Consider the following 27,192-nt stretch of genomic DNA (forward strand, 5'->3'; position numbering starts at 1 on the left):
TGACCAGCGATGTGCCACAAGGATTGATGCTGGGTCTATTGTTTTTTGCCATTTATATACATGATTCAGATGTGAATATTGGAGGTACAGTTAGTAAGTTCGCAGACGGTATCAAAATTGGTGGTGTAGTGGACAGCGATTACCTCAAAATAGTACAGGACCTTGATCAGATGAGCAAATGGGTCAAGGAGTGGCAGATGGAGTTTAATTCAGATAAATGTGAGGTGCTGCATTTTGGTAAGGCAGGACTTACACACTTAACGGTAAGGTCTGAGGAGTGTTGCCAAATAAAGAGACCTTTGAGTGCAGGTTCATAGTTCCTTTAATGCGGAGTTAAGGTTGATAGTGTGGTGAAGAAGGTGTTTCCTTGCCTTTAGTGGTCAGTACATTGGGTATCGGAGTTGGGAGGTCATGTTGTGGCTGTATGGGACTTCGGTTAGGCAATTTTTGGAGTACTGCGTTCAATTCTGGTCTCCCGGAAAGGTGTTGTGAAACTTGAAAGAGTTCAGAAACAATTTACAAGGATGATGCCAGAGTTGGATGGTTTGAGCTATAGGGAGATGCTGAATAGGCTGGGGCTGTTTTCCTTGGAGTGTCGGAAGCTGAGGGGTGGCCTTATAGAGCTTCATAAAATCATGAGGGGCATGAATAGGATAAATAGACCTAAAAAGAGAGCTCAGTAGAGCCAAGACGAGACATGAGAAGTTGTTGGTGGATAGGATCAAGGTTAAACCTAAAACATAGGTATGTCAGGAATAAAAGAATGACGAGAGTTAAATTAGGGCCAATCAAGGATAATAGTGGGAAGTTGTGTGTGGAGTCAGAGGAGATAGGGGAAGCACTAAATAAATATTCAGTGTTCAGTATAGAAAATGAAAATGTTGGCGAAGAAGATACAGAGATACTTGCATCTAGACTAGAAGAGATTGAGGTTCACAAGGAAGTGATATTAGAAATACTGAAAATAGACAAGTCCCTTGGGCCAGATGGGATCCATCCTAGGATCCTCTGCGAAGCAAGGGAAAAGATTGCCGAGCCTTTGGCATTGATCTTCAAATCATCATTGTCTACAGGAATAGTGCCTGAAGACTGGAGGATCGCAAATGTGGTTCCCTTGTTCAAAAAGGGTAGTAGAGACAACCCTGGTAATTACATACCAGTGAGTCTCACTTCAGTTGTTGGTAAAGTTTTGGAAAAGGTTATAAGAGATAGGAGTTATAACCATCTAGAAAAGAATAATCTCATCAGGGACAGTCAGCACGGCTTTGTGAAGGGTAGGTCGTGTCTAACGAATCTTATTGACTTTTTTGACAAAGTGACCAAACAGATAGATGAGAGTAAACCGGTTGATGTGGTGTATATGGATCTCAGCAAGGCATTCGATAAGGTTTCCCACAGTAGGCTATTATACAAAATGCGGAGGAATGGGATTGTGGGAGACATAGCAGTTTGGATCAGTAATTGGCTTGCTGAAAGAAAACAGATGGTTGTAGTTGATGGAACATGTTCATCTTGGTGTCCAGTTACTAGCGGCGTACTGCAAGGATCGGTATTGGGTCCACTGCTGTTCGTTATTTTTATAAATGACCTGGATGAGGGCTTAGAAGGGTTGGTTAGTAAATTTGCGGACGACACTAAGGTCGGTGGAGTTGTGGATAGTGACGAAGGATGTAGTAGGTTGCAGAGAGACATAGATAGGATGCAGAGCTGGGCTGAGAGGTGGCAAATGGAATTTAATGTGGATAAGTGTGAGGTGATACATTTTGGACGGAGTAATCGGAATGCAAAGTACTGGGCTAATGGTAAGATTCTTGGGAATGCAGATGAGCAGAGAGATCTTGGTGTCCATGTACACAGATCCCTGAAAGTTGCCACCCAGATTGACAGGGTTGTTAAGAAGGCATACAGTGTTTTGGCCTTTATTAATAGAGGGATTGAGTTCTGGAACCAGGAGGTTATGCTGCAGCTGTACAAAGCTCTGGTATGGCTACACTTGGAGTATTGTGTACAGTTCTGGTCACCGCATTATAAGAAGGATGTGGAAGCTTTGGAAAGGGTGCAGAGGAGATTTATTAGGATGTTGCCTGGTATGGAAGAAATATCTTATGAGGAAAGGCTGAGGGCCTTGAGGCTGTTCTCGATAGAGAGAATAAGGTTGAGAGGTGACTTAATAGACAATAGACAATAGGTGCAGGAGTAGGCCATTCAGCCCTTCGAGCCTGCACCACCATTCAATATGATCATGGCTGATCATTCCTAATCAGTATCCTCTTCCTGCCTTATCTCCCTAACCCTTGATTCCACTATCTTTGAGAGCTGTATCCAACTCTTTCTTAAATGAATCCAGAGACTGGGTCTCCACTGCCCTCTGGGACAGAGCATTCCACACAGCCACCACTCTCTGGGTGAAGAAGTTTCTCCTCATCTTTGTCTTAAATGGTCTACCCCATATTTTTAAGCTGTGTCCTCTGGTTCGGCACTCACCCATCAGCGGAAACATGTTTCCTGCTGCCAGAGTGTCCAATCCTTTCATAATCTTATATGTCTCAATCAGATCCCCTCTCAGTCTTCTAAACTCAAGGGTATACAAGCCCAGTCGCTTCATTCTTTCAGTGTAAGGTAATCCCGCCATTCCAGGAATTGACCTCGTGAACCTATGCTGCACTCCCTCAATAGCCAGAATGTCTTTCCTCAAATAAAGACAGAGACATACAAGATAATCAGAGGGTTAGATAGAGTGGACAGGGAGAGTCTTTTTCCAAGTACGGTGATGGCAAACATGAGGGGACAAAACTTTAAAGTGAGGGGAGATAGGTATAAGACAGATGTCAGAGGTAGTTTCTTTACTCAGAGAATAGTAAGAGTATGGAATGCTTTGCCTGCAACGGTAGTAGATTCGCCAAGTTTAAGTGCATTTAAGTTGTCATTGGACAGGCATATGGACGTACATGGAATAGTGTAGTTGGGATGGGCTTCAGATTAGTATGACAGGGTGGCGCAACATCGAGGGCTGAAGGGCCTGTACTGTGCTGTAATGTTCTATGTCTTTTTCCTTGGGTGGGGGAGTCCCGAATTAGAGGGAATAAGTTTAGGGTGAGAGGGGAAAAATTTAAAAGGGACGTAAGGGGCAACTTTTACATACAGAGGGTGATGTGTGCATGGAATGAGTTGTTAGAGGAAATGGTGGAGGCTGATACAATTGCAGCATTTAAAAGGCATCTGGATGGGTATATGCATAGGGAGGGTTTAAGAGGGATATGGGCCAAATGATGGCAAATTGATTAATTTGGGATTAATTTGTTTCTCTGCTGTACATCTCTATGACTACTTTATTTCACTATCTTCCTGCGTCTGTTCCATTATGTTAATAGGTAATTTCCTTTCCATTACTGGGTTTGTAACACTATATTGCTAGGTTTATTACACTATATTACTGGGTAAGTATACATTGCTGGTTTTATTGCACTATATTACTAGACGATTACACAAAAGTAATACTATTTTACTGGGTAATAACACGATATTACAATTCTACTACATTGTATAATTGATATGTGATACTATATACTGTCCATTTCTGAACAAGGGTCACTGTTAGACCTGCTGAGATTTTTCAACAGTTTCTGTTTTGCTACTATATTACTATGTTTCTTTCTTAGTGGGAATGTTCACAACGTTAGTGGATAAGTTTCATTATATTAATCGCTACGTTTCAGTTCATCACTTTGTAAGTTTTAGTTTATTATCGGACGCATTTCCAGTTGGGTTTCGGTAATATTGCTATGTACCCCCTGTAATTATTTCAGATTCGCCCCATTCTGCAACATCAGCTGGTGTACCAAGCGCACAAAAGCCATCTCACACTGCCCACCATCAGCTGCAACAGTTTTTTTTTTAAAATCCACTCTGCATGTATTATTCTACAAACAGCACAGGATTTCACATGAACTTGAAATCAAGCAAGCAGGGAATCAACCCTTCAGTGCAGAAACAAAGCGTCTATTCCGGGCGATGACCCGCTTCAGTGAACGTGCCTTCTTCACTCAGGGAAAATGAAGACGTGAAGCAAATCACAGGCTGTGACTGCTCCCAGCACCTTACCTCTTGAATGTCTCCTCTGTTTTGTTGGCAGGGATAGCGTACCCATCACTGCGCCCATTCTGAATGGCTTTCTCGTTCTCTTGCACTCAGTTCCTTTTTGCATTCAGCTGTGAAGGCGAGCTGGACCCACAAGTGTGTTCGGGAAAGCCAGGCACCTGGTGTGACTTCTACCTTTGCACAGACACACACGTGTCTGTGAGACTGATTGTGAATGCTGTGCACTGTTACTCCTCCAGCGTGAGTTCAAGGCTACTTCAATTCCCTCAGCTGAACACTGTGGGCTGTCACACAGCTACATTGACTGACGCAGCCGCCGGATCGAAACGGAAACTAATGCTGTCTGCACTCTCGTTTACACCAGCTCATAGCACTCACTACCAGAAGCTGCTGTGCTCTCAACCAGCGCATACCAAACAGCCTTTTCACAGGCAGTGACAGGCCCACGGGACTAGGGGGGGAGTGGACCAGGTTACTAATGGCATCACCACATCCCGAACGCGGTGTAACTCTGCTGAAAATTTCAACCACTGCACACGATGCTGCCACCTCCATCAATCTCACATCGCGTGGATGAACCCTAGACTCCCTACAGCGTGGAAGCAGGCCATTCGGCCCATCGAGTTTACAAAGGATACCCCATTCAGACCGACCACCCTACCCTGTAACCCGGCATTCCCCCTGGCCGATCCACCTAACCTGCACATTTTTGGACTGTGGGAGGAAACCAGCAGACACAGGGAGAATGTGCAAACTCCACACAGTCGACCCGGACCCTAGCGTTGTGAGGCAGCAGTGCTTACCACTGAGCCACCTGCCGCCCCAATTTCCAGACTCACAATTCCCACTCTGCACTCAAGTCCCAGAGGCACCTCTCCCTCTGTACTCAAATCCCACAACCCCTCTCCCCCATACTCAAATCCCAGACCCGTCCTCCCTCTATACTCAAACCCCAGAGACACCTCTCCCTCTATACTCAAATCCCAGATCTCCTCTCCCTCGTTTCTCCAATCCCACACTCCTCTCTCCGTCTATACTCAAATCCCACAGCCCATCTCCCTCTACACTCAAATTCCAGACTTACCTTCAATACTCAAATCAGGGAGAGATATTTTCCTGTCTGTTTTCAATTCCCAGAGACCTCTCCCTCTGTACTCAAAATTGGCAGGTGTGTAACGAGCAGTAATGTCCCAGACTGGTGTATCATACGCCAGTGTACAAGCATCATGGTGAGCTGAGTAATAATAGTGGGTAACTAGCTCTGGAGAATGGGAGTGTTACAGATGTGTGAGTAATGTACGAGTTTGCAATGGGTGGTGTGCAACAGACACTGTACAATGTATGATTGTGCAATGGACAATGTGCAACATATGAGTGTGCAATAGATGGTGTGCAATGGGTATGAGTGCTTCACAGGGAGGTAATTCAAGAGTAAATGTATCACAGGTCATGTATAATGTGCAGACATTTAACTAATGGTTGTGTAATTGGTTAATGTGCAATGGACAGGTGTATAATGGATAGGTATATATTGGGTGGCAGTATCATGGATGGGTTGTACACTACGCGGGCTGTGTACTAGGAGCAGGTTGCATAATGGGTGGCTTGTATACTGGGTAAGCTCCGTACTGGGTGGCTTGTATACTTGGTAAGCTATATACCAGGTGGCTGATATACTGGGTAAACTATATACTGGCTGGCATGTATACAGAATGGCTTGTATACTGGGGAAGCTATATACCGGGTGGCTTATATACTGGGTAATCTATATACCGAGTGGCTTGTATACTGGGGAAGCTATATGCCGAATGGCTTGTATACTGGGGAAGCTATATACCAGGAGGCTTGTATACTGAGTAAGTTACATACCGGGTGGCTTGTATTCTGGGTAAGCTATATACTAGGAGGCTTGTATACTGGGTAAACTGTATACCGGCTGGCATGTATAGTGAGTAAGCAATATACCAGTGGCTTGTATACTTGGTAAGCTATACACAGGGTGGCTTGTATACTGGGTAAGCCATATACCAAGTGGCTTGTTAACTTGGTAAGCTATATACCAGGTGGCTTGTATACTTGGTAAGCTATATACCGAGTGGCTTGTATACTGAGTAAGCTATATACTGAGTAGCATGTAAACTGGGCAAGCTATATACAGGGTGTCTTGTATACTGTGTAAGCTCTATACCGAGTGGCTTGTATGCTGGGTAAGCTTTATACTGGGTGGATTGTATACTGGGTAAGTTATATACTGAGTGGCTTGTATACTGGAAAAGATATGTACAGGGTGGCTTGCATACTGGGTGAGCTATATACTGAGTGGTTTGTATACTGGGTAAGCTCTATACCGGGTGGCTTGTATACTGGGTAAACTATTTACGGGGTGGATTGTATACTGGGTAAGTTATATACCGGGTGGCTTGTATACTGAGTAAGCTATATACTGAGTAGCATGTAAACTGGGTAAACTATATACAGGGTGGTTTGTATACTGTGTAAGCTATATACCGAGTGGCTTGTATACTGGGTAAGCTATATACCAGGTGGCTTGTATACTAGTTAAGCTATATACCAGGAGGCTTGTATACTTGGTAAGCTATGTACCAAGTGGCTTGTATACTGGGTAAGCTATATACCAGGTGGCTTGTATACTGGGTAAGCTATATACCAAGTGGCTTGTACACTGGGTAAGCTCTATACCGGGTAGCTTGTATACTGTGTAAGTTATATATCAGGTGGCTTGTGTACTGAGTACGCTATATACCAAGTGGCTTGTATACTGGGTAAGCTATATACCGGGGGGCTTGTAAACTGATAAGCTATATACTGAGTGGCCTGTATACTATGTGAGCTATATACCGGATGGCTTGTATACTAGGTAAGCTATATACCGGGTGGCCTGTGTACTGGGTAAGCTATATATTGGGTGGCTTTTATACTGGTTAAGCTATATACCAAGTGGCTTGTACACTGGGTAAGTTATATAACTGGTGGCTTGTATACTGTGTAAGCTATATACCGGATGGCTTGTATAATTGGTAAGCTATATACTGAGTGGCTTGTATACTGGGTAAGTTATATACCTGGTGGCTTGTATACTGTGTAAGCTATATACCAGATGGTTTGTATACTTGGTAAGCTATATACTGAGTGGCTTGTATACTGGGTAAGCTATATACCGGATGGCTTGTATACTTGGTAAGCTATATACTGAGTGGCTTGTATACTTGATAAGCTATATACCGAGTGGCTTGTATAAAGGGTAACGTATTAGGTTAGATTACCTACAGCGTAGAAACAAGCCCTTCGGCCCAACAAGTTCACATTGACCCGCCGAAGCGCAACCCAGACCCATTCCCTACATTTACCCCTTCACCTAACACTACGGACAATTTAGCATGGCCGATTCACCTAACCTGCACATTTTTTTTGGATTGTGGGAGGAAACCGGAGCACCCAGAGAAAACCCATGCAGACACGGAGAGAATGTGCAAATTCCACACAAAGAATCGCCTGAGGCAGGAATTGAACCTGGGTCTCTGGCGCTGTGAGGCAGCAGTGCTAACCACTGTGCCACCGTGCCACCCATAATATATACCAAGTGGATTGTATACTGTGTAAGCTATATACCGGGAGGCTTGTATACTGGGTAAGCTATATACCGTGTGGCTTGTATACTGGGTAAACTATATACCGAGTTGCTTGTACTTGGTAAGCTATATACCAGGTGGCTTGTATACTTGGTAAGCTAAATACCAAGTGGCCTGTGTACTGGGTAAGCAATACATCGGGTGGCTTGTATATTGGGTAAGCGATATACCAAGTGGCTTGTATACTGTGTAAGCTATACACCGGGTGGCTTGTGTACTGGGTAAGCTACATACCGGGCAGCTTGTATACTGGGTAAGCTATATACCAGATGGCTTGTGTACTGGGTAAGCTATATATCAAGGGGCTAGTATACTGGGTAAGCTCTATACCGGGTGGCTTGTATACTGTGTAAGTTATATACCGGGTGAATTTTGTACTGTGTAAGCTATATACTGGGCGGCATGTATACTGGGTAAGTACTATACCGGGTGGCTTGTATACTGTGTAATTGATATACCAGGTGGCTTAAGTACTGGGTAAGCTATATACCGGGTGGCTTATATACTGGGTATGCTCTATACCGGGTGGCTTGTATACTGTGTAAGTTATATACCAGGTGGCTTGTGTACAGAGTACGTTATATACTGAGTGGCTTGTATACTGGGTAAGCTATATACTGGATGGCTTGTATACTGGGTAAGTTATATACCGGGTGTCTTGTATACTGAGTAAACTATATACCAGGTGGCACGTGTTCTGGGCACGCTATGTACCGAGTGGCTTGTATACTGGGTAAGCTATATACCAGATGGTTTGTATACTTGGTAAGCTGCATACCCGGTGGCTCGTATACTGGGTAAGCTATAGACCGAGTAGCTTGTATACTGAGTAAGCTATATACCGGGTGTCTTGTAATCTTGGTAAACTATATACCGGGTGGCATTTATACTGGGTAATCTATATACTATGTGGCTTGTATACCAGGTAAGATATATACCAAGTGGTTTGTATACTGTGTAAGCTACATACCGAGTGGCTTGTATACTGTGTAACCTACATACCAGGTGGCTTGTATACTGTGTAAGCTATATACCGGGTGGCTTGTATACTGGGTAAACTATATACCAAGTGGCTTGTATACTGGGTAAGCTATATACCGGGTGGCTTGTATGCTGGGTAAACTATATACTCGGTGGCTTGTATACTGGGTAAGCTATATACCGAGTGGCTTATATATTGGGTAACCGGTATACCAGGTGGCTTGTATACTGGGTAAGCTATATACCGAGTAGCTTGTATACTGAGTAAGCTATATACCGGGTGTCTTGTAATCTTGGTAAACTATATACCGGGTGGCATTTATACTGGGTAATCTATATACTATGTGGCTTGTATACCAGGTAAGATATATACCAAGTGGTTTGTATACTGTGTAAGCTACATACTGAATGGCTTGTATACTGTGTAACCTACATACCAGGTGGCTTGTATACTGTGTAAGCTATATACCGGGTGGCTTGTATACTGGGTAAACTATATACCAAGTGGCTTGTATACTGGGTAAGGTATACACCGCATGGCTAGTATACTGAGTAAGTTATATACCAGATGGTTTGTTTACAGGGTAAGCTATATACAAAGTGGCTTGTATACTGGGTAAGCTACATACTGGGTGGCTTGTATACTGTCTAAGCTATATACCGAGGGGCTTGTCTACTGGGTAACCTATATACCAGGTGGCTTGTATACTGGGTAACCTATATACCAGGTGGTTTATTTACTTGGTAAGCTATATACTGGGTGGCTTGTATACTGGGTAAACTATATACAAAGTGGCTTGTATACTGGGTAAGCCATTTACCCGCTGGCTTGTATACTTGGTAAGTTATATACCGGGTGGCTTGTATACTTGCTAAGCTATATACCGAGCGGTGTGCATACTGGGTAAGCTATACACCGCGTGGCTTGTATAATGGGTAAGCTATATAACAGCTGGTTTGTATACAGGGTATGCTATTTACCAAGTGGCTTGTACATTGGGTAAGCTATATACCGGGTGGCTTGTAAACTGGGTAAGCTGCATACCGGGTGGCTTGTATATCGGGGAAGCTATATACCAGATGGCTTGCATACTGGGTAAGCTATATACCCAGTGGCTTGTATACTGGGTAAGCTGCATACCGGGTGGCTTGTATGCTGGGCAAGCTATATACCGGATGGCTTGCATACTGGGTAAGCTATATATCGGGTGGATTGTATACTGTGTAAGCTATATACCAGATGGCTTGTATACTTGGTAAACTATATACCAGATGGTTTGTATCCTTGGTAAGCTATATACCGAGTGGCTTATGTACTGGGTAAGCTATATACCAAGTGGCTTGTATTGTGGGTAAACTATATACTGGGTTGCTTGTACTTGGTAAGTTATATACCAGGTGGCTTGTATACTTGGTAAGCTATATACCGAGTGGTTTGTATACCGGGTAAGCTACATACCAGGTGGATTGTATACTGTGTAAGCTATATAACGGGTAGCTTGTATACTTGGAATGTTATATACTCGGTGGCTTGTATACTGGGTAAGCTATATACTGAGTGGTTTGTATAGTGGGTAAGCTATATACCAGGTGGCTTGTATACTGGGGAGGCTATATGACAAGTGGATTGTGTACGGGGTAAGCTATATACCGAGAAGTTTATATACTGGGTAATTGTATTACAGGTGGCTTGTACACTGGGTAAGCTGCATACCGGGTGTCTTGTAATCTTGTTAAGCTATATACTGGGTGGCTTTTATATGGGGTACGTTTTATACTGAGTGGCTTGTATACTAGGTAAGATATATACCGCGTGGCTTGCATACTGGGTAAGCTATATACCGAATGGCTTGTATACTGGGTAAGCTATATACCGGGTGGATTGTATACTGTATAAGCTATATACTGGATGGCTTGTATATTTGGTAAACTATATACCAGATGGTTTGTATCCTTGGTAAGCTATATACCGAGTGGCTTGTACACTGTATCAGCTATATACTGGTTTGCTTGTATACTTGGTAAGCTATATACTGGGTGGCTTGTATAGTGGGTAAACTATATACTGGGTAGCTTGTACTTGGTAAGCTATATACCAGGTGGATTGTATACTTGGTAAGCTATATACCGAGTGGTTTGTATAGTGGGTAAGCTATATACCGGGTGGCTTGTATACTTGGTATCCTATATACCGGGTGGCTTGTATACTGGGTAAGCTATATACCGAGCGGCTAATATGCTGGGTAATTGTATACCAGGCGGCTTGTATACTGGGTAACCTATATACCAGGTGGCTTGTATACTGGGTAAGCAATATACAGAGTAGGTTGTATACTGAGTAATCTATATCCCGGGTGTCTTGTGATCTTGGTAAGCCATATACCGAGTGGTTTGTATACTGGGTAAGCTTTATACCGGGTGGCTTGTATACTGGGTAAGCTATATACTGGGTGGCTTGTATATTGTGTAAGCTATATACTGGGTGGCTTGTATACTTGGTAAGCTATACACCGGGTGGATCGTTTACCTGGTAAACTATATACCAGGTGGCTTGTATACTTGGTATCCTATATACCGGGTGGCTTGTATACTGGGTAAGCTATATACCGAGCGGCTAATATGCTGGGTAATTGTATACCAAGTGGCTTGTATACTGGGTAACCTATATACCAGGTGGCTTGTATACTGGGTAAGCAATATACAGAGTAGGTTGTATACTGAGTAATCTATATCCCGGGTGTCTTGTGATCTTGGTAAGCTATATACCGGGTGGCTTTCGTACTGGGTAAGCTATATACTGAATGGCTTGTATACCAGGTAAGATATATATACCAAATGGCTTGTATGCAGTGTAAGCTATTTACTAAGTGGCTTGTATACTGGGTAACCTATATACCAGGTGGCTTGTTTACTTGGTAAGCTATATACCGGGTGGCTTGTATACTGGGTAAACTATATACCAAATGGCTTGTATACTGGGTAAGCTATATACCGGGTGGATTGTGTACTGTATAAGCTATATACTGGATGGCTTGTATACTTGGTAAACTATATACCAGATGGTTTGTATCCTTGGTAAGCTATATACTGAGTGGCTTGTACACTGTATCAGCTATATACCGGTTTGCTTGTATACTTGGTAAGCTATATACTGGGTGGCTTGTATAGTGGGTAAACTATATACTGGGTAGCTTGTACTTGGTAAGCTATATACCAGGTGGCTTGTATACTTGGTAAGCTATATACCGAGTGGTTTGTATAGTGGGTAAGCTATATACTGGGTGGCTTGTATACCGGGTAAGCTATATACCAGGTGGAATGTATACTGTGTAAGCTATATAACGGGTAGCTTGTATACTTGATATGCTATATACTGGGTGGCTTGTATACTGGGTAAGCTATATACTGGGTGGCTTGTATATTAGGTAAGCTATATACTGGGTGGCTTGTATATTGGGTAAGCTATGTACTGGGTGGCTTATATACTTGGTAAGCTATACCCCGGGTGGATCATTTACCTGGTAATCTATATACCAGGTGGCTTGTATACTTGGTATCCTATATACCGGGTGGCTTGTATACTGGGTAAGCTATATACCGAGCGGCTAATATGCTGGGTAATTGTATACCAGGCGGCTTGTATACTGGGTAACCTATATACCAGGTGGCTTGTATACTGGGTAAGCAATATACCGAGTAGCTTGTATACTGAGTAAACTATATCCCGGGTGTCTTGTAATCTTGGTAAGCTATATACCGGGTGGCTTTCGTACTGGGTAAGCTATATACTGGGTGGCTTGTATACCAGGTAAGATATATATACCAAATGGCTTGTATGCAGTGTAAGCTATTTACCGAGTGGCTTGTATACTGGGTAACCTATATACCAGGTGGCTTGTTTACTTGGTAAGCTATATACCGGGTGGCTTGTATACTGGGTAAACTATATACCAAATGGCTTGTATACTGGGTAAGCCATTTACCCTGTGGCTTGTATACTTGATAAGCTATATACTAGGTGGCTTGTATACTTGCTGAGCTATATACCGAGCGGCTTGCATACTGGGTAAGCTATATACCGTGTGGCTTGTATAATGAGTAAACTATATACCATGTGGTTTATTTACAGGGTAAGCTATATACCAAGTGGCTTGTATACTGGGTAAGCTACATACCGGGTGGCTTGTATACTTGGTAAGCTATATACTGGGTGGCTTGTATACTTGGTAAGCTATATACCAAGTGGCATGTATACTGGGTAAGCTTTAAACCGTGTGGATTGTATACTGGGTAAGTTATATACCAGGTGGTTTGTATACTGGGTAAGCTGCATACCGGATGGCTTGTATACGTGGTAAGCTATATACCGGGTGGCTTGTATACTTGGTAAGCTATATACCGAGTGGCATGCATACTGGGTAAGCTATACACCGCGTGGATTGTATACTGGGTAAGTTATATCACAGGTGGTTTGTATACAGGGTAAACTATTTACCAAGTGGCTTGTACATTGGGTAAGCTATATACCGGGTGGCTTGTATACTGGGTAAGCTATATACCAAGTGGCTTGTATACTGGGTAAGCTATATACCGGGTGGATTGTATACTGTATAAGCTATATACTGGGTGGATTGTATACTGTGTAAACTATATACCGGATGGCTTGTATACTTGGTAAACTATGTACCAGATACCAGATGGTTTGTATCCTTGGTAAGCTATATACCGAGTGGCTTATGTACTGGGTAAGCTGTATACCGAGTGGCTTGTGTATTGGGTAAGCTATATACCGGGCGGCTTGTATGTAGCTATATACCGAATAGCTTGTATACAGGGTAAACTATATACCGGGTTGCTTGTACTTGGTAAGTTATATACCAGGTGGCTTGTACACTTGGTAAGCGATATAGTGAGTGGTTTGTATTGTGGGTAAGCTATATAACGGGTAGCTTGTATACTGGGTAAGCTATATACCAGGTGGATTGTATACTTGGTAAGGTATACACCAGGTGGCTTGTATACTGGGTAAGCTATATACCGAGTGGCTTGTGTACTGGGTAAGCTATATACCGGGCGGCTTGGATGCTGGGTAAGCTATATACCAAGCGGCTTATATACTGGGTAGTTGTATACCAGGTGGCTTGTGTACTGGGTAAGCTATATACCGAGTCGCTTGTATACAGGGTAAGTTATATAGCGAGTGGCTTGTATACTGGCAGTTATAAGCCGGGTGGCTTGTATACTGGGTAAACTATATACCGCGTGGCTTGTATACTGAGTAAGCTATATACCAGGTCATTTGTATACAGTGTAAGCTATATACCAAGTCGCTTGAACAGTGGGTATACAGTATACTAGGTGGCTTGTATACTGGGTAAGCTACATACCGGGTTTGAATCCCGCCACTACCAAGATGGCGGCTGTTCTACCGCAGGCAGTTGAACATAGCAGAACCTCAGCCGGCCCTATGCGTTTTATTTGGTAAGCTATATACCAGGTGGCTTGTATATTTGCTAAGCTATATACCGAGCGGCATGCATACTGGGTAAGCTATACACCGCGTGGCTTATATACTGAGTAAGCTATATACCAGGTGGTTTGTATACAGGATAAGCTATCTACCAAGTGGATTGTACACTGGGTAAGCTATATACCGCTTGGCTTGTATACTGGGTAAGCTATATACCAAGTGGCTTGTACACTGGGTAAGCTACATAACAAGTGGCTTGTATACTGGGTAAGCTACATACCAAGTGGCTTGTATACTGTGTGAGCTATATACCAGGTGGCTTGTATACTTGGTAAGCTATATACCAAGTGGCTTGTATACTGGGTAAGCTATATACCGAGTGGCTTGTATACTGGGTAACCTATATACCAGGTGGCTTGTTTACTTGGTAAGCTATATACCGGGTGGCTTGTATACTGGGTAAACTATATACCAAATGGCTTGTATACTGGGTAAGCTATATACCGGGTGGATTGTGTACTGTATAAGCTATATACTGGATGGCTTGTATACTTGGTAAACTATATACCAGATGGTTTGTATCCTTGGTAAGCTATATACTGAGTGGCTTGTACACTGTATCAGCTATATACCGGTTTGCTTGTATACTTGGTAAGCTATATACTGGGTGGCTTGTATAGTGGGTAAACTATATACTGGGTAGCTTGTACTTGGTAAGCTATATACCAGGTGGCTTGTATACTTGGTAAGCTATATACCGAGTGGTTTGTATAGTGGGTAAGCTATATACTGGGTGGCTTGTATACTTGGTATCCTATATACCGGGTGGCTTGTATACTGGGTAAGCTATATACTGGGTGGCTTGTATACCGGGTAAGCTATATACCAGGTGGAATGTATACTGTGTAAGCTATATAACGGGTAGCTTGTATACTTGATATGCTATATACTGGGTGGCTTGTATACTGGGTAAGCTATATACTGGGTGGCTTGTATATTAGGTAAGCTATATACTGGGTGGCTTGTATATTGGGTAAGCTATGTACTGGGTGGCTTATATACTTGGTAAGCTATACCCCGGGTGGATCATTTACCTGGTAATCTATATACCAGGTGGCTTGTATACTTGGTATCCTATATACCGGGTGGCTTGTATACTGGGTAAGCTATATACCGAGCGGCTAATATGCTGGGTAATTGTATACCAGGCGGCTTGTATACTGGGTAACCTATATACCAGGTGGCTTGTATACTGGGTAAGCAATATACCGAGTAGCTTGTATACTGAGTAAACTATATCCCGGGTGTCTTGTAATCTTGGTAAGCTATATACCGGGTGGCTTTCGTACTGGGTAAGCTATATACTGGGTGGCTTGTATACCAGGTAAGATATATATACCAAATGGCTTGTATGCAGTGTAAGCTATTTACCGAGTGGCTTGTATACTGGGTAACCTATATACCAGGTGGCTTGTTTACTTGGTAAGCTATATACCGGGTGGCTTGTATACTGGGTAAACTATATACCAAATGGCTTGTATACTGGGTAAGCCATTTACCCTGTGGCTTGTATACTTGATAAGCTATATACTAGGTGGCTTGTATACTTGCTGAGCTATATACCGAGCGGCTTGCATACTGGGTAAGCTATATACCGTGTGGCTTGTATAATGAGTAAACTATATACCATGTGGTTTATTTACAGGGTAAGCTATATACCAAGTGGCTTGTATACTGGGTAAGCTACATACCGGGTGGCTTGTATACTTGGTAAGCTATATACTGGGTGGCTTGTATACTTGGTAAGCTATATACCAAGTGGCATGTATACTGGGTAAGCTTTAAACCGTGTGGATTGTATACTGGGTAAGTTATATACCAGGTGGTTTGTATACTGGGTAAGCTGCATACCGGATGGCTTGTATACGTGGTAAGCTATATACCGGGTGGCTTGTATACTTGGTAAGCTATATACCGAGTGGCATGCATACTGGGTAAGCTATACACCGCGTGGATTGTATACTGGGTAAGTTATATCACAGGTGGTTTGTATACAGGGTAAACTATCTACCAAGTGGCTTGTACATTGGGTAAGCTATATACCGGGTGGCTTGTATACTGGGTAAGCTATATACCAAGTGGCTTGTATACTGGGTAAGCTATATACCGGGTGGATTGTATACTGTATAAGCTATATACTGGGTGGATTGTATACTGTGTAAACTATATACCGGATGGCTTGTATACTTGGTAAACTATGTACCAGATACCAGATGGTTTGTATCCTTGGTAAGCTATATACCGAGTGGCTTATGTACTGGGTAAGCTGTATACCGAGTGGCTTGTGTATTGGGTAAGCTATATACCGGGCGGCTTGTATGTAGCTATATACCGAATAGCTTGTATACAGGGTAAACTATATACCGGGTTGCTTGTACTTGGTAAGTTATATACCAGGTGGCTTGTACACTTGGTAAGCGATATAGTGAGTGGTTTGTATTGTGGGTAAGCTATATAACGGGTAGCTTGTATACTGGGTAAGCTATATACCAGGTGGATTGTATACTTGGTAAGGTATACACCAGGTGGCTTGTATACTGGGTAAGCTATATACCGAGTGGCTTGTGTACTGGGTAAGCTATATACCGGGCGGCTTGGATGCTGGGTAAGCTATATACCAAGCGGCTTATATACTGGGTAGTTGTATACCAGGTGGCTTGTGTACTGGGTAAGCTATATACCGAGTCGCTTGTATACAGGGTAAGTTATATAGCGAGTGGCTTGTATACTGGCAGTTATAAGCCGGGTGGCTTGTATACTGGGTAAACTATATACCGCGTGGCTTGTATACTGAGTAAGCTATATACCAGGTCATTTGCATACAGTGTAAGCTATATACCAAGTCGCTTGAACAGTGGGTATACAGTATACTAGGTGGCTTGTATACTGGGTAAGCTACATACCGGGTTTGAATCCCGCCACTACCAAGATGGCGGCTGTTCTACCGCAGGCAGTTGAACATAGCAGAACCTCAGCCGGCCCTATGCGTTTTATTTGGTAAGCTATATACCAGGTGGCTTGTATATTTGCTAAGCTATATACCGAGCGGCATGCATACTGGGTAAGCTATACACTGCGTGGCTTATATACTGAGTAAGCTATATACCAGGTGGTTTGTATACAGGATAAGCTATCTACCAAGTGGATTGTACACTGGGTAAGCTATATACCGCTTGGCTTGTATACTGGGTAAGCTATATACCAAGTGGCTTGTACACTGGGTAAGCTACATAACAAGTGGCTTGTATACTGGGTAAGCTACATACCAAGTGGCTTGTATACTGTGTGAGCTATATACCAGGTGGCTTGTATACTTGGTAAGCTATATACCAAGTGGCTTGTATACTGGGTAAGCTATATACCGAGTGGCTTGTATACTGGGTAAGCTGTATACCGGGTGCCTTGTATACTGAGTAAGCTATATACTGGGTGGTTTGCAATCTTGGTAAGCTATATACCAGGAGGCTTGTATACTTGGTATTCTATATACCGAGTGGCTTGTATACTGGGTAAGCTGTATACCGGGTGACTTGTATACTGAGTAAGCTACATACCGAGTGGTTTGTATACTGTGCAAGTTATAAGCTGGGTGCCTTGTATACTGGGTAAACTCTATACCGGGTGGCTTGTATACTGGGTAAGCTATGTACTGGGTGGCTTATATACTTGGTAAGCTATACACCGGATGGTTCGTATACCTGGTAAACTATATACCAGATGGCTTGTATACTTGGTATCCTATATACCGGGTGGCTTGTATACTGGGTAAGCTATATACCGAGTGGCTTGTATACTGGGTAAGTTATAAGCTGGGTGCCTTGTATACTGCGTAAACCCTATACCAGGTGGCTTGTATACTGGGTAAGCTATGTACTAGGTGGCCTATATGCTGGGTAAACTATATACCAATTGGCTTGTATACTTGGTAAGCTATGTATCAGGTGGCTTGCATACTTGGTAAGCTATATACTGAGTGACTTGTATTCTGGGTAAGCTATATCCCAATTGGCTTGTATACTGGGTAAGCTATATACCGAGTAGATTGTATACTGGGTAAGTTATAAACTGGGTGGCTTGTATACTGGGTAAGCTGTATACCGAATGGCTTGTATACTGGGTATGTTATATACCGCGTGGCTTGTATGCTGAGTAAGCTATATACTCGGTGGTTTGTATACAGGGTAAGCTATATATCAAGTGGCTTGAACACTGGGTAAGTTGTATACTGAGTGGCTTGTATACTGGGTAAGCTATATAACAAGTGGCTTGTATACTGGGTAAGCTATATACCGAGTGACTTGTATACTGCAAGAACTGTATACCGAGTGACTTGTATGCTGCGTGAACTATATTCCGAGTGGCTTGTACACTGCGTGAACTATTTTCCAAGTGGCTTGTATACTATGTGAACTATATACCAAGTGACTTGTATACTGCATGAACTATATACCGAGTGGCTGTATAATGAGTAGCTTGTAGAATCACAGAATCCCAACAGTAGAGGCCATTCAGTTCATCGAGTCTGCACTGACTCCCAGTACAGCATCCCACCCAGACACCCACCACTGTGCAAACCGCAGCCCCCCCACCCGCCAATCCCGACTCCACCAACCTCTATCCCTGCTTTTCCCATGGCCAATCCACCTAGCCTACACATCTACACATCCCTGGACACAACACAGCAATTTAGCATGCTCAATTCACCTAACCTCCACAGCTTTAGGCAGTGGCAGGAAACCAGAGCACCTGAAGGAAACTCACGCAGACACAGAGAGAATGTGCAAACTCCACTGATAGTCGCCTTAGGCTGGAATCGCTCCTGGGTTCCTCGCAACGCAAGGCATCGGGCTAACCCCTGCAGCTGTGAGGTTTGTATCGTGGGTTGGGTTGTAAAATGACAGTGTGGTAAACTGGATGGGCAGTAAAATGGTATAAAGAGGATCGGTTTCGTTCAGTTGGCTGGATGGTTAATTTGCAAAGCAACTCTCCTTCTCAACCTCTCTCCTCGCCCAAGGTATGGTAACCCTCAGGTTAAATCACCAGCAGTCAACTCTCTCAAATGACAGAGCAGCCCTATGGTCAAACTACAGTGGCACAAAAATGTTGTATATCAGGTGGTTTGTATACTGGGTTGGTTGTGTGTTATGTGAGTGATATCATGGCTGAGACATATTAGATGGATGGTATGATGGATTGATTGTCTATCTTACTGTTAATGTCCCAGGCATCATCATCACCTTTCTCCCTCACCACCAGAACAGACCCAGCAGCAGTGGCAGCAGAGTGATATACAGTTGGAGGAAGATGCTCTGGGAGTCCACAGCATTGACTCCCAACACCGTGAAGTCTCATGGCATAAGGTTAAATAACAAGGAAAACCTCCTGCTGATTACCACGCTCCATCTTCCATCAGCTGATGAATCAGTACTCCCCCCACATTCAATAACTGTTGGAGGAAGCACAGAGGATGGCAAGGGTGCGGAATGTACTCTGGATGGGGGATTACAATGTCCACCACAAACAGCATGACTGATCGACCTGGTCATGTCTTAAAGGACATAGCTGCATCAACTGGGTCTGCAGTACATGGTGAGGGAACCAACCAGAGGGAAAAACATACTTGACCTGATCCTTACCAATCTGCCAGCTGCAGATATATCTGTCCATGGCAGTATCAGTAAGAGTGGCCATCATACAGTCCTTATGGAGATGAAGTCTTGCCTTCACTTCAGCAGCACAGAATCATACTCTAACACAATCTACTATTACCATCAAGCCACGGGATCAGCCCTGTTTCAATGAAAAGTGTCAGAAGGCGTGCCAAGACAAGCAAATGATATACCTAAAAACGAGGTGTCAGTCTGGTGAAGCAAACTGCTGTGTTATACATGACCTGTAAAACATCTGCTACTGAAATACTTAACTGTGAAATACTCATTCTTACAAACCATACATACTCCTCCCATAATAAACCCACTCCTGATATTCCTACCTCTTTACTCTCATCAGTATATAGCCACCTAATAAAGATAGGCCTGTTACAACCTACTTAGTGTGGAAACAGGCCTTTTGGCCCAACAAGTCCACATTGACCCTCTGAAGAGTAACCCACCCAGACCCATTCTCCCCCCCCATTATTCCACATTTACCACTGATTCATGCACCTAACCTATGTGACAATTTTGCATGGCCAATTCAGCTAACCCGTGTTTCTTTGGATTGTGGGAGGAAACTGGAGTACCCAGAGGAAACCCACGCAGACACAAGGAGAAATTGCAAACTCCACACAGACAGTCATCCTGAGGATGGAATTGAACCCAAGTCCCTGGTGCTGTGAGGCAGCAGTGCTAACCACTGAACCACTGTGGGTTGGGGGAATCCATCAGAAAACAAAAACATGCCCACTGATTCTCCTACTGCACCCAGTGTCAGAACGGGCACAGCAGCATCACTGACAGAATCTGATTGTTGGGAGCGCTGGTGCCCTTGCTGGTGCCTCTGCAAGTTGCTGGACCATGTGAACCTGCGCCCACATTTGGGATAGGCGAACAGCCTCTCCCTGGTATAGACCCGCTGCTGCCTCAGCAGGTCGGAGGAGCAGCTAAAGCTCTTCCTGCATGTAGGGCAGCTGAAAGGCTTCTCACCCGTGTGGTGCCACCAGTTGGCCATGAGGGTGGAGACATGGGTAAAGACCTTCCCGCACTCAACACAGGCAAAAAGCCTCTCTCTGGTGTGGACCCGATGGTGAGCCAGCAGGAGGGAGGCCTGGGTGAAGGCCTTCCCGTACTTGGGTTAGGAGAAAGGCCTCTCCCTGGTGTGACCCTGCCGGTGGGCCACAGGGTGAAGGCCTGGGTGTAGCCCTTCCTGCAATCGGGCAGGAGAATGGCCTCTCTCCGGTACGGAGAAAGTGAGGTCTGCAGATGCTGGAGATCAAAGTTGAAACTTTATTGCTGGAACAGCACAGCAGGTCAGGCAGCATCCAGGGAACAGGAGATTCGACGTTTCGGGCACAGGCCCTTCTTCAGGAATGAGCAGAGAGTGTTCAGCAGGAGAAGATAAAAGGTAGGGAGGAGGGACTTGGAGGAGGGGCGTTGGAAATGTGATAGGTGGAAAGAGGTCAAGGTGAGGGTGATAGGTTGGAGTAGGATGGAGGCGGAGAGGTCAAGAAGACGACTGCAGGTCAGGAAGGCGGTGCCGGGCTGGAGGGATTCGGCTGAGACAAGGTGGGGGGAGGGGGGATGAAGAAACTGGTGAAGTCCAAGTTCATCCCCTGTGGTTGGAGGGTTCCCAGTCGGAAGATAAGACGCTCCTCCTCCAACCGTCGCGTTGTTGTGGTTTGGCGGTGGATGAGTCCAATGACCTGCATATCCTCGGTGGAGTGGGAGGGGTGTTGAAATGCTGTGCTACAGGGTGGTTGGGTTGGTTCGTCCGGGTGGCCCAGAGGTGCTCTCTGAATCGCTCCGCAAGTAGGCGGCCTGTCTCCCCAATATAGAGGAGGCCACACCGGCTGCAGCGGATGCAGTAGATGATGTGGGTGGAGGTGCAGGTGAATCTGTGGCGGATATGGAAGTTTCCTTTGGGGCCTTGGAGAGAAGTGAGGGGGGAGGTGTGGGCGCAAGTGTTGCACCTCCTGCGGTTGCAAGGGAAGGTGCCGGGAGTGGAGGTTGGGTCGGTGGGGGGTGTGGATCTGACAAGGGAGTCGCGGAGGGAGTGGTCTCTACGGAAAGCTGATAGGGGAGGGGAGGGAAATATATCCTTGGTGCTGGGGTCTGTTTGGAGGTGGCGGAAGTGACGGCGGATGATGCGCTGTACGTGGAGATTGGTGGGGTGGTAGGTGAGGACCAGTGGGGTTCTGTCCTGGTGGCGGTTGGAGGGGCGGGGCTCAAGGGCGGAGGAGCGGGAAGTGGAGGAGATGCGGTGGAGGGCACCGTCGACCACGTCGGGGGGGAAATTGCGGTCCTTGAAGAAGGAGGCCATCTGTGTTGTACGTATTTTGAACTGGTCCTCCTGGGAGCAGATGCGGCGGAGACGAAGGAATTGGGAGAATGGGATGGCGTTTTTACAGGGGGCAGGATGGGAGGAGGTGTAGTCCAGGTAGCTGTGGGAGTCGGTTGGTTTGTAGTAGATGTCCGTGTTGATTCGGTCGCCTGAGATAGAAACAGAAAGGTCTAGGAAGGGGAGGGAGGAGTCCGAGACTGTCCAGGTGAATTTGAGGTCGGGGTGGAAGGTGTTAGTGTAGTGGATGAACTGTTCAACCTCCTTATGGGAGCACGAGGTAGCGCCGATACAGTCATCTATGTAGCGAAGGAAAAGATGGGGGGTGGGGCCAGTGTAGTTGCGGAAGATGGATTGTTCCACATACCCTACGAAGAGGCAGGCATAGCTGGGGCCCATGCGGGTGCCCATGGCTACTCCTTTTGTTTGGAGAAAGTGGGAGGATTGGAAAGAAAAGTTGTTCAGGGTGAGGACCAGTTCGGTCAGTCGAAGGAGGGTGTCGGTGGAAGGGTACTGGGTGGTACGGCGGGAAAGGAAGAAGCGGAGTGCTTTGAGTCCTTCGTGATGGGGGATGGAGGTGTACAGGGACTGGATGTCCATGGTGAAGATGAGGCGTTGGGGACCGGGGAAGCGGAAATCCTGGAGGAGGTGGAGGGCGTGGGTGGTGTCACGAACGTAGGTGAGGAGTTCTTGGACTAATGGGGACAGGACCGTGTCGAGGTATGCCGAGATGAGTTCGGTTGGGCAGGAGCAGGCTGAGACGATGGGTCGTCCGGGGCAGTCAGGTTTGTGGATTTTGGGCAGGAGGTAGAAACGGGCGGTGCGGGGTTGTGGGACTATGAGGTTGGAGGCGGTGGATGGGAGGTCCCCTGAGGTGATGAGGTTATGGATGGTCTGGGAGATGATGGTTTGGTGGTGGGGGGTGGGGTCATGGTCAAGGGGACGGTAGGAGGAGGTATCTGCGAGCTGGCGTTTGGCCTCAGCGGTGTAAAGGTCAGTGCGCCAAACTACTACTGCGCCTCCCTTGTCAGCTGGTTTGATGGTGAGGTTGGGGTTGGAACGGAGGGAGTGGAGGGCTGCGCGTTCCGAGGGTGAGAGGTTGGAGTGGGTGGGAGGGGTGTGGGAGTTCAGGTAGCGGTTAATGTCGCGGCGGCAGTTTGCTATGAAGAGGTCGAGGGCAGGTAGGAGGCCAGCACGGGGTGTCCAGGTGGACGGGGTGTGTTGGAGGTGGGAGAAGGGGTCGTCAGAGGGTGGGCGAGAGTCTTGATTGAAGAAGAAGGCACGGAGGCGAAGGCGGCGGAAGAATTGTTCGATGTCACTCCGTGTATTGAATTCATTGACCCGAGAACGTGTGGGAACGAAGGTGAGACCTCTGCTGAGGACTGATCTTTCATCCTCAGAGAGGGGCAAGTCTGGAGGGATGGTGAACACACGGCAGGGCGGGGAGCTAGGACCTGGTGTGGGACTGGAGCTGGATGTGGGGGCGGGGTTAGGCCTGGGGGCGGGGACAGAGGTCGGCGTGGGGGCGGAGTTGGACATGGTGATGGAGACCGGCGGGGGGGCGGGGTTAGGCGCGGTGACGGAACTCGGCCGGGGGGCGGAGTTAGGCGTGGTGGCGGAACGCGGCGTGGGGGCGGAGTTAGGCGCGGAGACGGAACGCGGCGGGGGGGCGGAGTTAGGCGTGGTGGCGGAACGCGGCGTGGGGGCGGGGTTAGGCGCGGTGACGGAACTCGGCCGGGGGGCGGGGTTAGGCGCGGTGACGGAACGCAGCGGGGGGGCGGAGTTAGGCGCGGTGACGGAACGCAGCGGGGGGGCGGGGTTAGGCGTGGTGACGGAACGTGGCGGGGGGGCGGGGTTAGGCGTGGTGACGGAACGCGGCGGGGGGGCGGAGACACATGCGGCGATGTGGTCCAAATGTAGTTTGCTGACGTCACTGGGGGCGGAAGTAGCTGCGGCGACCACGCAGACAGAGTTCTTCCCCATAGCCGCGGAGGTCGCCAATCTGTTGGCGATTGTCTTCATGACGATCGCAGAGCAGGTTGTCTGTGCGGCGATCCCGGAGGCGGTTGTTTGGGCCGCGATCATGAAGGTTGCGAGGTCGGTGGGGGCGGAAGTGACGTCATCGTCGGCGGCGTCTGCGGCTATTACCGCGGGCGCTGTAGCGGCCGCGTGTGTAATGGCGCCGGACTGGTTTCGGAGGCCGATGGAAGTTTCTGGAACGGTTGAGGAATCCGGAGTTTGGGGGTAAGTGCATGAAAGTTTTTGGTACTTACTGCCTTTAATTTCCGATATGGCTAGAAAGAACTGTTTGTTCAGTCTATGGATTCTTCTGTAAATGAAGAACAGTAGAGGTCCTTTACAGGTCTGTGAGAGAGTTGTCCTGAGCTGGGGTAGGTCGAGTTGCAGGGAATGTAGGTACCGGCGCATGGCTGCAAGCGTGGAGTGGAGGATCCGGAGGGAGGTCCGTTGCTGGAGGCTGCGGATTTGTTGCAGGTACTGGTAGTCCTGGTTGGGTCCAAATTGTGTTGGTCGGAAGGTGATCTGGAGTCCATGGGGGATCAGTCGGTTACCACCTCCTCCAGGATTTCCGCTTCCCTCCACCTCCTCCAGGATTTCCGCTTCCCCTCCACCTCCTCCAGGATTTCCGCTTCCCCGGTCCCCAACGCCTCATCTTCACCATGGACATCCAGTCCCTGTACACCTCCATCCCCCATCACGAAGGACTCAAAGCACTCCGCTTCTTCCTTTCCCGCCGTACCACCCAGTACCCTTCCACCGACACCCTCCTTCGACTGACCGAACTGGTCCTCACCCTGAACAACTTTTCTTTCCAATCCTCCCACTTTCTCCAAACAAAAGGAGTAGCCATGGGCACCCGCATGGGCCCCAGCTATGCCTGCCTCTTCGTAGGGTATGTGGAACAATCCATCTTCCGCAACTACACTGGCCCCACCCCCCATCTTTTCCTTCGCTACATAGATGACTGTATCGGCGCTACCTCGTGCTCCCACAAGGAGGTTGAACAGTTCATCCACTACACTAACACCTTCCACCCCGACCTCAAATTCACCTGGACAGTCTCGGACTCCTCCCTCCCCTTCCTAGACCTTTCTGTTTCTATCTCAGGCGACCGAATCAACACGGACATCTACTACAAACCAACCGACTCCCACAGCTACCTGGACTACACCTCCTCCCATCCTGCCCCCTGTAAAAACGCCATCCCATTCTCCCAATTCCTTCGTCTCCGCCGCATCTGCTCCCAGGAGGACCAGTTCAAAATACGTACAACACAGATGGCCTCCTTCTTCAAGGACCGCAATTTCCCCCCCGACGTGGTCGACGGTGCCCTCCACCGCATCTCCTCCACTTCCCGCTCCTCCGCCCTTGAGCCCCGCCCCTCCAACCGCCACCAGGACAGAACCCCACTGGTCCTCACCTACCACCCCACCAATCTCCATGTACAGCGCATCATCCGCCGTCACTTCCGCCACCTCCAAACAGACCCCAGCACCAAGGATATATTTCCCTCCCCTCCCCTATCAGCTTTCCGTAGAGACCACTCCCTCCGCGACTCCCTTGTCAGATCCACACCCCCCACCGACCCAACCTCCACTCCCGGCACCTTCCCTTGCAACCGCAGGAGGTGCAACACTTGCGCCCACACCTCCCCCCTCACTTCTCTCCAAGGCCCCAAAGGAAACTTCCATATCCGCCACAGATTCACCTGCACCTCCACCCACATCATCTACTGCATCCGCTGCAGCCGGTGTGGCCTCCTCTATATTGGGGAGACAGGCCGCCTACTTGCGGAGCGATTCAGAGAGCACCTCTGGGCCACCCGGACGAACCAACCCAACCACCCTGTAGCACAGCATTTCAACTCCCCCTCCCACTCCACCGAGGATATGCAGGTCATTGGACTCATCCACCGCCAAACCACAACAACGCGACGGTCGGAGGAGGAGCGTCTTATCTTCCGACTGGGAACCCTCCAACCACAGGGGATGAACTTGGACTTCACCAGTTTCTTCATCCCCCCTCCCCCCACCTTGTCTCAGCCGAATCCCTCCAGCCCGGCACCGCCTTCCTGACCTGCAGTCTTCTTCTTGACCTCTCCGCCTCCATCCTACTCCGACCTATCACCCTCACCTTGACCTCTTTCCACCTATCACATTTCCAACGCCCCTCCTCCAAGTCCCTCCTCCCTACCTTTTATCTTCTCCTGCTGAACACTCTCTGCTCATTCCTGAAGAAGGGCCTGTGCCCGAAACGTCGAATCTCCTGTTCCCTGGATGCTGCCTGACCTGCTGTGCTGTTCCAGTAATAAAGTTTCAACTCTCTCCGGTATGACCACGCCAGTGCCTCTGGAGGTGGGAGGCCTGGGTGAACGCCATCCCATATGCAGGATAGGTGAACAGCCTCTCCCCGATGTGCCTCCGCCGGTGGGGCACGAGGGTGGAGCCCTGGGTGTAGCCCTTCCTGTACTCAAGGCAGGAGAACGGCCTCTCTCTGCTGTGACTGCACTGATCAGTTTCTACAGAAGCCTTTCCTGCAGTTGCCATGCTTCCACGGTTTCTCCACAGGGCGGGATTCCTTGGGTTTCTCCATGGCCGAAGCTTCAGCCTCACACAAACGTGTGTACAGTCCCTCCCTGCTGTGAATTCCTCTTTCCTGGCCGTATAACTATTTCAGGCTCCACACTCAGTGCACTGCAACAGTCAGGTGTCTCATCCAGTCCCTCTGATGCTGAAAATGTACTGAAGCAGGAACAAAAAAGCTTTGCTTGTCCTCACAGAATCATAGTCGAAATTCGTTGCGGTGCCAGACATTGATGTGAAAGTGAGCACTGCAGACGCTAGAGAATCAGAGTCAATAAGTGTGGCGCTGGAAAAGCACAGCAGGTCAGGCAGCATCCAAAGAGCAGGAGAGTCAATA

General features: G+C 46.9%; 1 protein-coding gene across 5 annotated transcripts in view; it reads right to left on the reverse strand.

Annotated features, from left to right (window-relative positions):
* LOC122556773 (A-type potassium channel modulatory protein KCNIP1-like) overlaps window positions 1–27,192 on the reverse strand; it is a 626,836-nt gene that overhangs the window by 266,069 nt on the left and 333,575 nt on the right. The window contains exon 1 of one of the 5 annotated variants that reach the window (XM_043703919.2): window positions 4,102–4,603. The exons of 3 other annotated variants lie outside the window; for them this stretch is intronic. In XM_043703919.2, the coding sequence (XP_043559854.1) occupies window positions 4,102–4,204 (103 nt within the window). In that variant the 5' untranslated portion in view covers window positions 4,205–4,603. Of the gene's footprint in view, window positions 1–4,101; window positions 4,604–27,192 lie in introns of those variants that run through there. One more of the 5 variants, XM_043703918.2, reaches the window with a different exon arrangement.

This window comes from Chiloscyllium plagiosum, unplaced genomic scaffold (assembly GCF_037043375.1).
Source record: "Chiloscyllium plagiosum isolate Xiang-an unplaced genomic scaffold, Cpla_swu_hap1 HiC_scaffold_16, whole genome shotgun sequence".
In the NCBI taxonomy this organism is placed as follows: Eukaryota; Metazoa; Chordata; class Chondrichthyes; order Orectolobiformes; family Hemiscylliidae; genus Chiloscyllium; species Chiloscyllium plagiosum.